The sequence below is a fragment of the Tursiops truncatus genome, chromosome 7, assembly GCF_011762595.2.
Source record: "Tursiops truncatus isolate mTurTru1 chromosome 7, mTurTru1.mat.Y, whole genome shotgun sequence".
Taxonomy (NCBI): domain Eukaryota; kingdom Metazoa; phylum Chordata; class Mammalia; order Artiodactyla; family Delphinidae; genus Tursiops; species Tursiops truncatus.
The window spans coordinates 14,197,459-14,209,662 of record NC_047040.1 but is presented as its reverse complement, the minus strand read 5'-3'; the positions used below and the strand labels follow the sequence as shown (position 1 = coordinate 14,209,662).

The 12,204-nt window shown below is 45.8% G+C and overlaps 1 protein-coding gene across 1 annotated transcript in view; it reads right to left on the bottom strand.

Annotated features, from left to right (window-relative positions):
• SERPINE2 (serpin family E member 2) overlaps nt 1-11,755 on the bottom strand; it is a 29,546-nt gene extending 17,791 nt beyond the window's left edge. The window contains 4 exon segments of the mRNA XM_073807884.1: nt 2,296-2,394; nt 2,397-2,507; nt 8,100-8,327; nt 11,475-11,755. Of these exon segments, the coding sequence (XP_073663985.1) occupies nt 2,296-2,394; nt 2,397-2,507; nt 8,100-8,327; nt 11,475-11,733 (697 nt within the window). The 5' untranslated portion in view covers nt 11,734-11,755.
• Nucleotides 11,756-12,204: the final 449 nt, after the last annotated feature.

The following is a 12,204-nucleotide window of genomic DNA, read 5'->3' as shown; positions in this document are numbered from 1 at the left end:
GGTTCTGAATTCAGTAGAGATCAATCAAGGTCTGACAGCTAACAGACAGGACACCAAACTGGGTCAATTCAGCAGAGTTTAATGAAGGGACCACTTATAAGGCAAGGATAGGGTACAGAGGAGCCAATAAGGATGGTACCCTGGGCTACAAACAGTGGGGCACCATTACCAGCCTTAGCCTTGGAGGGCCAAGGGTAGGGGCTGGTGGCCCAGAGAGAATGAGCCCTTGGGCAGGTCCTGATGGCAGGAGACCTTGGGTGGAGGGATGCTGCGGCCCTGGCGATGCAAGGAGAGGGCTGGGAAGCCAATGTCCAAGCCCGCTCTCCTCCCTTACCCATCACCTGCTGGTTCACACCACTAGCCAACCAACAGGAAGCCAGGGGAAAAGGGAGCCCACTGATGCAGTCTCCTGGGGGCTCAGAAGAGGGTGGAGAAGGGAGGGCATGAATCAGGGAAGGTGGGGGAAGAGATCTCCCACACTGTGGAGCTGTGGAGTTTGAATCTTGGACCATAAGAATGTATTTGTGTCTTACTTTCCATAAGGCACACCACAAATTCTTAGACAAACCAGTTCTTAATAGAAAAGCCACCTGGATATGTAACTCCCTCTCTGGGAACATCCTATATACTCAAGAAAAACATCTTCCATTCCTACAAATACAAACATTTTAATCTTTCGTGGGAATGCCTATAGAAGCCTTGCTGATTTATTCTTTACTGACTTATTCATTATTTTTCAGCAACAGAAACATACAGTAAATGAGGCCTTCTCGCATTTTGTTTTATTAGAATGTGTACAAAGATTGACCCAAAATAAAATAACTGTGCTTCGGATAGGAGCTGGTGGCCATGATAGCATTCCATGACGTCTTCCTGGGCAACATAACCTGAGAATGAGTTCTGGACAAAAAGAGCCTTTCATTGGTCTCAGTTGTTTAGCATGCTACCTTTCTACAGGACTTTTTTTTTTTTTTTTTAATATTTATTTATTTATTTGGCTGTGCTGGGTCTTAGTTGCAGCATGCGGGATCTAGTTCCCTGACCAGGGATCAAACCAGGGCCCCCTGCATCGGGAGTGCAGAGTCTTAACCACTGGACTGTCAGGGAAGTCCCTCTGCAGGGCTTTTAAATACATATTATCTTGAAAAAATTTATTGAGTGAATGACAAAATTCTACCTGGAAGTTTGATGAAAGACATGGGGGAAGGAAAGTGACTTTATTGTGTCTCTAGCATGAGTCATTTCTTAATTTAAAGAATTAGGCAGCTGGAGAAATGCTGAGCAATGCTTGATCTAACATATACTGTATATGCAAAGGGCATACTTGGGACCCACAGGTCCACATATAGATTGGAGACATAAAGGCTAACTTATAGAGGAAAAAGAAGTTTAACTTAAACTGGACCACTGATACTTCAACGAAAGTAGGTTTAAAAAACAGTCACCAGCCTTAGTTACCTATGTGTGGTAATGACTACAGAGATGGGTCATTTTCTTTCTCCCCCAACTGTAAAACTGACACATGTTCCTTAAAAAAAATTTCAAACTCAAAGAAAAATAATCATTTGAAGTACTACCACTTAACATTTTATTGAACATCCTCCAAGACATGTCTGCATGAATATATAGAAAGTATTTTACATAAATGAGATGAAACAGCATCTGCTGTTCTGTAACTTGTTTTCTGAAATCAACCACATATTATATAACTTTCTGCTTATATAAATCTAATTATCATGTGTGTTCCACTACATGTACATATATGGCTTCTATTTATTTGCTAGTGTATGATTATCTTCATATTATAAATTCCTTGGCGTGAGACTGCTGAGGCGGGGCTGCTAGAAAGTCCTCCAGACCACGGTTCCCCACCACCAACAGCACCCAAGGGTGCCCACGTGGCCCCACGCCAGAGCCACGACTGGGCTTTGTCAATCTTCGTAATTTTTGCTAATCTGATCAGTGAAAAAGAAATCTAATTTTTACTTTTAGTTTTGATTTGGTAATGTAAGATTGCTCATGATGACTTGATAACGCATGCAGTATGTTTCATGTCCATTTATACTTCTCATTTTGTGAATTGTCCTGTGTCATCTTTAAATTTCAAAAGCGTTACATGTATTATACATTAATACATAACCTTTGTAAGTAATGCAGAGACTTACCATGAGCTTTTAAAAAATCCTGCCGTCTCCTCCCTGCCCTTTATAGAACATAAAAGGCAGGTTTGCTCTTGAGCTAAGTGACACCAGAGCACCCCACCTACTCAGAGTTGGCACATCAGACAGACCCCACTGAGTGTGAACTTACCACACCGGAACACGGAGAGCTGGGCCAGCATCGGCACTTGGTAGGATTTCCCATCAGCTGCCACAAACGTGCGCTTCTTTGTGTCTCAGGCTGAAACCGTGATTTCCATAAACCCTTAAAATACACTGCATTGACCAGGACCAGTCTGGTGAGGACACCGTCGAGAAGATCCGGGGACAGCAGATTGTCGATCATACCTGTGCAGTCAGAGAACAGACACAGAGGACACTCAGGACGGGCAGTCCATTTGGGGGCAAAAGGCAGCTGCAGGATCGGGAGGAATGAAAAATCTGAGAAATTTAAGATTCAAAGATTTGTAAAATTTAAAAATTCAAAGATTTTAAAATTTAAAATTTCAAAGATTTATAAAAGAACTTTTACAATATCCTGTTGTCCCTTCTAATTTTTTCCTCACTAAAATTAAAAGCTGAAAACAAGCTAAAAATCAGAGAACCAGAAAAGACTTCAGAGACCCTCTATTTAGGGTTACCAAACTTTTCATCCAGAATTTCTTTTATAGGGGCTTCCCTGGTGGCGCAGTGGTTGAGAGTCTGCCTGCCGATGCAGGGAACACGGGTTCGTGCCCCGGTCCGGGAAGATCCCACATGCCGCGGAGTGGCTGCGCCCGTGAGCCATGGCCGCTGAGCCTACGTGTCCGGAGCCTGTGCTCCGCAACGGGAGAGGCCACAGCAGTGAGAGGCCCGCGTACAGCAAAAAAAAAAAAAAAAATTCTTTTATAACTAATTCCCCATAAACCCCATATTTTAAGAACATTTTGCTCATCTGCATAAGCTATACTTAATTCATAATTAATTTCTCTGTTTTTGATAATAACTGACACATATGACTGCCAGTGAGGGCTTTTGGTCGACACAAGATAGACAGTTGTCGTGTTGCTTTGTTGTAACCACTGGGTTGATTTAATCCCAGTTAAAAATAAAGGAACACTTCAGTCTGTGTAATGTTATCAAAGGCAAATGCTTCATTTCTCTTAAGATTTTAGGAATGTTGAGCATTAGTTTGGAATCCCTGATTATTATATAGCTACTTAAAGAAGAGTTGAGACTAAAATTGGTATCTATATTTATGGGTCAGGGGTCCATTTAGGCTCATATTATAGAGATAAAAAGAAATGGGGTCTCTCTTAGAATAATTATTTGTTAAGGAAGATGCTCTTCACAAGATATCAGGATGGTCCAGCTTGTTTGTGCAGGAATGTAGCACACACAACAGTTGCAATTTCAGGCTGTTCTTGTGAAGTCACAAAGGTCCTTCTAAAGTGCCACCTGTGCTTGAAGCTTTGAATTTTCATTTAGGTTCCTTTTGCTTGGTTTTTGAAGATTCAACTGTGTGTGTGTGTGTGTGTGTGTGTGTGTGTGTGTGTGTGTATGGGTTTAAGAGAGATCACTAACACTAAAGCTATTAAAAATTAGTTCAGTGTAGCTTTTAGTCCAACTTTTAAAAAATGTTCATAATGTAAATGCAAGTTACAATACATTAAATGGTGAGAATAAAACCAACAGCTTCTGAAGAAGCAAGAATATCTGATTCAGCAGAGAGAGCTTTAAGTTCTTTGAAATGAAACTCAAGAAGATTTGGAGGTACAATAAACAGATGTTTATGTCAGTCACGGTAAAGAAGCACACTTGGAGGATTCCCTGACCCACAGGGCGCCCGGCAAGTCAGTGTCGTCATTGCCTCATTACTTACACAAGGGGGCACCAACGCCACCTTACATCAGGATCTGGAAGGAAAATACATGTGATATAAATAGCCATCGCTCAAAGCAAAGCGGCATCTGTGAACAGACTCTGTCCTGTGGGAAGGAAGTGAGAACTCTGTGCTCCAGTGATAGCAAGCTCTTGAGAGTTGCTTTCCCAATAGCGAAGGCTGTGTTTTGCCTTTGCTGGGACCATTACCCAGTCCAATTCCTACTTGCCTTTGAGACATAGCTCAGTGGTCCCCTCTTCTTATATCTCTTCTCTGTCACTCCTCCCTATCTCCTGGAGTTTCCATAAAGCCCAATGCTCAGCACCACCATTAGTTACACTGCGGTATTTTATTCTAGCCAAATGTAGCATCTGTCTCCCTCAACTAAAACTGTGAGCTGCACAAGAGCAAGAACACTGTCATTCATTTTTTAAAAATCACACCTAAGATTCTGTGTTCACTATTCTGTTGTTGCACACCGAGAGTCTGAAGGAATCTCTTCTGCCCTTTTTTCCTAAGGTAAATAAAGCCTCTTATTGCCACTGGTAGAACTAAGATATAATAAGGGGCACAAAGAAATGAAAAGAAAGGATAAAAGAGAAGTGTAAGAAATGCATGGTTCAGAGGCAAGGAGGCACATGGGGGACCTGCCATCAATAACTACCATAAACATGCATCTATCACCCATCCACCCATCCATCCATCCACCATCCATCCATCCAGGTATCCAGTCTTTGATGTCTACCTGAGAAAACAAAACAAAATAAAAATAAAACCCGCCCTTCCGAAAGCTATAGATTAGAGGCAAGTGGAGGCTGATATAAGTGACTTAGAAATGCAATTGTAATAAATATCTTCAAGTGAAAGTACTTAAGGATGTGAAGGCAAATAAGAGGGGGATCTGATCTGGTGGATGAGGTCAGGGATGGATGGATTCCTTGAGGAAGTATTACTTGAGTCAATGGTTATAAAAATAGCTCACATTCGTTGAACCTTTGCAAAGTGCCAACCACCTTGCTAAATGACTTATGCTTATTATTTAGAGTCCCATAACAACCTTAATGTTATTACAACAATTCTAGTAGGTACCACTACTATAGCTCCATTTTACAGAGGAGAATGCTGAGGCACAGGGAGGTTAAGTAACCTGCCTAATGGTACACAGCCAGCAGGTGGCAGAACTGAGGTTCAAACTGGGCACTCATGCTTGTAACTATTATTCCATTCATGAGATAGTGTGAAATGAATAGGCAAAGGGCAACAGGGAAGGAAAGCATTCCAGGTAGCAGGATGCACCGGGGTGGGGGCGGGGGGCGGGTTCTGTGGAGAGAGGATGGCGAGTATGCGAGTTGGGAGGAAGCCCGCATGGTTGGGGCTGAGGCCACAGAGAGGTGGCAGGGCAGCCCCAGCCAGGCCATCACCACATCCCTAGCACACTGGAAAGGCTCCCCCACTCTCTGCGGGGCAGGATATGTCATCACGCAGCGGTCTTCCACACGTGGACAGTTTGATCACCAGGATCCTTTTGACACCTCACATATACACAAGCGCCTCTGAGCGGGCAGTTTGGAAATTTGTGGGAGTGTTTCTGGTTGCAAAGACAGTGGCCAGAGATGCTACACATCCTGCAGTGTTCAAAACAGCCCAAACGATGAACTATCCTGCTTTCAAACACGCCGCTGCACAGTCACGTTCTTGAGAAACCTGCTCCTTGTCATCTGAGCCCAGAACCTTATTCTTTTTCCGGTGTAAACACAAAGTATCTTTTCTTTTGCATACTTTTAATGTATGCTGAATTTGTCAGGAATGTGACTACCACGCAAACCAAATAGAGTCTGTACTTGTTTTGCTCGGAAATTTACCAAGAGTTTTGCAGCGTTTTATAAAAAACTGCCTCAACGATGGTAACACAGCCCGTGGTTTTTGTGTCACCAGTGCAGTGTGCTTGTCTTGGTCTGCTTTTGTGGCTGTCAATTCACAGTCAATGTGAATGTCAATTCTTATTCTAAGAATCTGACTGTTACGTATTCAGGGGTGGCTGTACCCAAGGGTTTACCTACTGAACTACATCTATAAATAACTTTTGTTTTTCCTGGTATTACAGTTTGGCATTATATTAATTTTTTTTTAAATTTGTGTACACGTGCATAGGTTATATGAGCTACGAGTTTCATTCCAAGAGAGTAAACAGAGTGAAAATCTTTGTTTAACAGAGGGAGTTAGGTCTGCAGGGTTGAAAATCACTTTTCTAGCCTCATCGCTTTCCCTTCCCCGGTTGCTGTGAGAAATGCATTGAGTCAGTGTGTGTTCAAGTGGTTTGAAATGGTCGGGTGGCATCCTGAGGGACTTACTACTCCCAGGACACAGCAAAGAAGAAGGCTGGGTGGGCGCTGACACGTCACATCATACAGCTACCAGCATCTGAGGGCCATCAGCTTCCTACCTCTGTTCTTAGCCCTACAGGCTCAGAAGAGCCCACCAACCCCCTCCCATTTGCTGGTCTCCTGCATTTCTGTTGTGAAAGGCCTGGACCCACTGACTGCTCCACCCTTTCTCTCTCAGAGCCCCAGGGCTCAGTCCGCCTGATCATTTCGTGGTTTCAGGAAGGGAGCCCAGGTTGCACCGTGCAGGATCCTGTTGAAAAGGGATGTCACAGGTTTACCAAAACCACACGCTGGCTCTCCTCCACCCTCCAGAGCATTCCCCATCTGGCTCTTCTCTAGCCCCTCACATGGTTTGCAAATATTCACATCTACAAGTCTGGAGGGAGACCGGGGGAGGACTTACTTTAGTGCAGAATGCTAGGTCCCTGCCTCAGTATATTGGGGTCCAGAAATCTGCATTCCTTTTTTTTTTTTTTCTGCTTGGGGTCTTAGTTCCCTGACCAGGGATTGAACGTGGGCCCTCAGCAGTGAAAGTGCCTAGACATAACCACTGGACCACCAAGGAATTCCTCAGAGATTTGCATTCTAAACACACGCCCCATGAACCACGCTTTGAGAGACATGACCTGAAAGGCCAGAGTTCCCCCAAGTTTTGTCTTTGGGCTTACTCTCCGTATTGAGTCTCTTTTGCTTCCACTCTTGTGACTTTAACTCTCCCCTTCGGTGAAAAACGGTTCCCAAATCTCTATTTCTAGCCTTAACTTTCCTCTGATGTTCTGGACCTACCTCTCCCTCTGAATGTTTCCACCTGAACCTGAAGTTTACAAATGAACAGGCTAAAAACACCGATGTTAGACATTTCTTCAGTTTCGTGGAGGGAGAGATGCACGTACACAAGTAATCACATCGTGTGGATGTGCTCTAACGAAGGGTGCAGTCGTGGATAAGCATATGCCCACCATAACCGGGGGAGCCACCTACTTCCTGGGACAACAGAAGCAAGAGGTGAGGAAGGGGAGGGGAGAGGGAAGGGGGAGGGGCATCACAAGGGCAGGGGGTTAAGAGGAACAAACGATTAGGTATAAAACAAGCTACAAGAATGTATTGTACAACACAGGGAATAGAGCCAGCATTCTATAATAACTATAAATGGAGTATAACCTTTAAAAATTGTGAATCACTGCACTGTACACCTGTACCTTATATAATATTGTACATCAATTATACTTCAATGTAAAAAGAAAGAGGCAAGGAAGGCGTGGGGAGAGCTCAATCCCGAATCTTAAAGGCTGAGAAGCACATTCTGGGCAAAGGGAATGTGGATACAGAAGTAGGAAGGAATGAGCACTAAAACCTTCGAAACAGACAAGGGCCTGTGGGCAGGGACTCTGGAGATGAGATGCTGCGAAGAAAGAAGAGAGTCTGCAGAGCGGTATTCCGCCCTGCGGCCCGAGAGCCACAGGGAGACAAGTCCCCAGGGGCACAGGTGATGGCGGCAGGAAAAGGGTAGGAAGGCGGACTGAGCCGTGGGGCTCTGAGAGAGAAAGGGCGGAGCAGTCAGTGGGTCCAGGCCTTTCACAACAGAAGGGCCACCGGACACGCTGGTCCCAATGAGGGTCTCAGAGGCCAACTCACGCTTTCATTCACAAAGTGGAAAACCACGCCCGCTCATTCCCGGGAACCATGGCCACTCACCCCTGGTCTCGTTCCTAACCCACACGTTGATGGAGTCGCAGGCGGAGGCGGGGTCTTCGAAGTTCGCGTTCCGGACTTCACACTGAAACACGTCTTTGTTCCTCGTGACGAAAGGCACTTCCATCTTAAAGCCATTCTTCACAAACACGGCATTGGCCACCGTCACAATATCTTTATTCTTCTTGGAGACGATGGCTTTGTTGATCTTCTTTAATACTTTACCCACTCCTGAAGGAGAAAGGAGAAAATGCAGCAATATTTCCGCAAGAATGTAGGAAGGTTATTATTTTTTTTAATATCTTCTATATTATGGCAAATAAGAACAGTAGAAACAAAACTAGTACGAGTAGCAAGAGACTAAGTCATCTGCTTTCTCAGTGGCCTTCTGTTAAGAAAAGGGAGGGCGTAGAATGAAGTATAACTATTAATAGCCCCTAAAGATCAATTGCGCTTCTGGCCTCAAAGCAGGCATCTTCCAGGCCTTCTCCACAGCTTCCCCAAGTAGACCTGGCTCTCCTGGAAGACTTTCCTGGCACCAGGTCAATAGGGAGACTGGAAAGCTCTTCAGTTATGCAGCCGTGGGGGAATAAACCAAAGGACTCTTCCTAATGCCGTCTCTCTTTCTTAACAATCTTAAGCGCTATTTCCTATGCCGTCTCTCTTTCTTAACAATCTTAAGCGCTATTTCCTTTCTTGCCAAAGATTTAACAACACGATTTTTCTCTATTTTGGGGAAAAAAAGGTATAAAGTTGAGCATCAGAAAGACTATAAAAAATGGCCATGTGCCACCAACCAAGAACAAGGTGATTTTTACTGATGCGAAGCTCACAAAGTAAGGGAATCCGTTTTATGGCAACGTAAGCTTTATTTTCCACAGGCCATTCATACACGCTCCATTTAGTTTCAGAGCATGGAAAAGAGGGAAATAAGTTGCAAAGGATGAAATGTGTTCCTACTGAGAGCTCGAATTACAGACCTGTCTTACTCGCTTGGGGTCCTTTCAAAATGACACTGTCCTAAAACAACCGGCAGAGTCACCTTGACGGTCCCCTGGAGAGCTGACCTGTCCTTCTTAAATGATGGCAGGTAAGAGCCCCACGGTTTGGCCCTTTGTGAGGCCTCTGGAGACTGCGCCCCTCACGGGTTCTGTGGGGGCAGGCCCAGCAGGAGTGGGCAGGCACGTTGTACAACGAAGGGACCAGCAGACTTCACAGCCCCATCCCGGCACTTGTCCCTTTCAGCTCCTCCACGCTCCCCAGTCTCCTGCCCAGAAAAGATCAGGGCAGATCCTCCCCCTGTGCCCCAGACTGTCCTGCCTCTGCCCTCAACCAGAGTGCCGCTGTCTTGAGTTCTCAGAGGCTGAGCCCAAACCAGGGCCTGAAAACCCACCCGGGCTCCCCCGATGAGTCTGTCATGTGAACTGAAGTCATTCCACAACTCGACTGCTAGTGATTTGGGAGGAAGAAGAGATGGGGGTTGAGGGGAGTGGCCAACAGACCAATATTGTCAAAACTTTAGAAACACTAGTGAAAATGAATGTGGTTCAGCGGGAAGACAAACGACGACAATCCAGTTGCTCTTTGGGAATGGTGCTGGCCGACAGGGCCCGGATGGCGCTGGGAGAGGCCAGGAGCCCCGTGGGTGATTCACTATGAAGTTATAAATCACCAAGAGTTCTGTGGGCTTCCAAGCAAGGGCATAACGGTGTGTTCCAAATATTTAGTCCCCCAGTGCTTCCAACAGGTAAGCAAACTGCAAACTCATGCAAAAGTTTAATGCCGTGTAAACAGAGTGGGGCGGGTGGGCATCTCGTGTTTGCAGCCCCCGGGGGTGACTCTGAGAAGGATTGAACTGGGGCGTAGAGGGGAGCCCTGAAGTACGCACACCCCCATCTCTCCTCCTCTCCCAGCAAAGGCATCAATGTGGTCAAGATTCCTAGAACTTTATGGCCAGTGGGACTGGAGGAACGTGGGTGGGAGAACGTCCTTGCTTCCCCAATAGAGCAACTAAAACCTGGACGTCAGATGTGACTTGTCAAGGTCACGGCACAGGCTGGTGCCAAGGAAGGGCTCCAAGGCTGGCGCTGGCCCGTGCCCAGCACTGTGGAGGGGGCAGTGGAAGGGGACTCGGGTGAGAAACCGGAGCTAAAGCTGAGTGACAGAACTAGGAGATGTAAGCTCTTAAGCTTAAACAGGTAATTAAAATGGGGCTTTCTTTCAAGAAAACAAAACCATTCCTATTGGACCTTACTTTTTTTTTAAAATTTAATTAATTAATTAATTATTTTTGGCTGTGTCGGGGCTTCCTTGCTGTGCGCGGGCTTTCTCTAGTTGTGGCGAGCGGGGGCTTCTCTTGTTGCGGAGCGCGGGCGCCAGGCACGTGGGCTTCAGTAGTTGTGGCTCATGGGCTCTAGAGCGCAGGCTCAGTACTTGTGGCACACGGGCTCAGTAGTTGTGGCTCACGGGCTTAGTTGCTCCACGGCATGTGAGAGCTTCCCAGACCAGGGCTCGAACCCGTGTCCCCTGCATTGGCAGGAGGATTCTTAACCACTGAGCCACCAGGGAAGCCCTGGGCCTTACTTTTATTTTTTTTTTTATTTATTTATTTTTTTTTTGAATTTTATTTTTATTTATTTATTTATTTTTTTAACATCTTTATTGGGGTATAATTACTTTACATGGGCCTTACTTTTAAACAAACTTCCTTTATAGCTTTTTATTTTGAAATAATGATAGAATCACGGGAAGTTGCAAAACAATATACAAGGTGGTCCCGTGTATTTCCACTTTTCACCCAGTTTCCTGCATGATGGTAGTACAGATCCACAACGAGAAAACTGCCACTGGTACAGTCCCCAGAGCTCATTCACTTGTTTTACATATGTATGTGTGTGTGTGTGCGTGCGTGTGTGTGTGGCTCTACGCAATTTTACCCCCCATGGAGATTCGTGTGTCTGCCACCTCAACTGAGATGCAGAAGGCTGCCCTGGGCTGCCCTCCGTGGTCACACCCACCCACCTCCCCAGATTACGGATTTAAAAGTACGTTCACAGCCATGATGCATTCTGAGCCCTGTGCAACACAGAGGCGGGGCAGACGGGAAGTTTTCTTGTTAGAGATGAGAAAACAGGGGCATTCAAGGGGTCAAGTGACTGCCCAAAGCCCCACAGCTACCGAACGGAGACCAGAACCCAGCTCTCCTAACTCCTAGCATTGCCACTGTGCCTTAGAGGAGACTGGCCCTCAAGCCCAGGGGGCACCAGCAAGACCCCTCCCAGCTGCTCTGCTCCTCTGTGTGGTAAGCAAAGACCAAGCCAGGGGCCCTCCAGACTGGGACTCCTGCAAGTCCCGCCAGCCAGGCCCAGGCGCACGCACCATTCACGCCGTATCTCATCACTGTGGTGAGCTGCTTCTTGGTCCTGCCGTCGGCTCCCAGCTGAAGCATCCCCAGGACGGACGCAATCCCGTGGGGGGAAATGACGATGTTGTCATGAGGCCGGGACTTGACAATCTGATTGAACACCTGGATTCCTGTGTCCGAGCCTAGTTCCTCCAGAGACAGGGGGTTGAACTGGGAGCACACAGAGGGCAATGTCACGGTGGCCACGAGGAAAAAGGGAAAATGCCAATTCATGGTTCCTTCTGGCAAGGACAACCTGAAAAATGAAATCAAGAAAATATTTACATTCTACATTTAATGAATACTCAGCTAGATATGATTTACTATACTCAGTGTAACTGAATATCTTTAATATATTCAAGACACAACAGTGTAGATTAGATTGTTTTCCTTTATATATATTTTGTTAGGGGGATGCGGAGCGAGAGGAAGGAAACTTCCACTTGCTGGTCCCAACTCTGTGCCAGACACAATTCTAATCATTCCATCCTTGTTACCGCCCTTCATCCAATCACACCAATATTTACTGAGAGCCTACTGTGTGCCAGGCACTTGTCTAAGTGCTGAGCATAGAAATGTAAGTAAGATGGCCAAGACCCCTGCCCTCCTGGAGTTTATATTCTAGAGGGGAGACAGAAAATAAACCAGGAGGCAATAAAGTCATTTCAGAGAGGGATCAGGCCACAGCAATAAGACACGGTGATG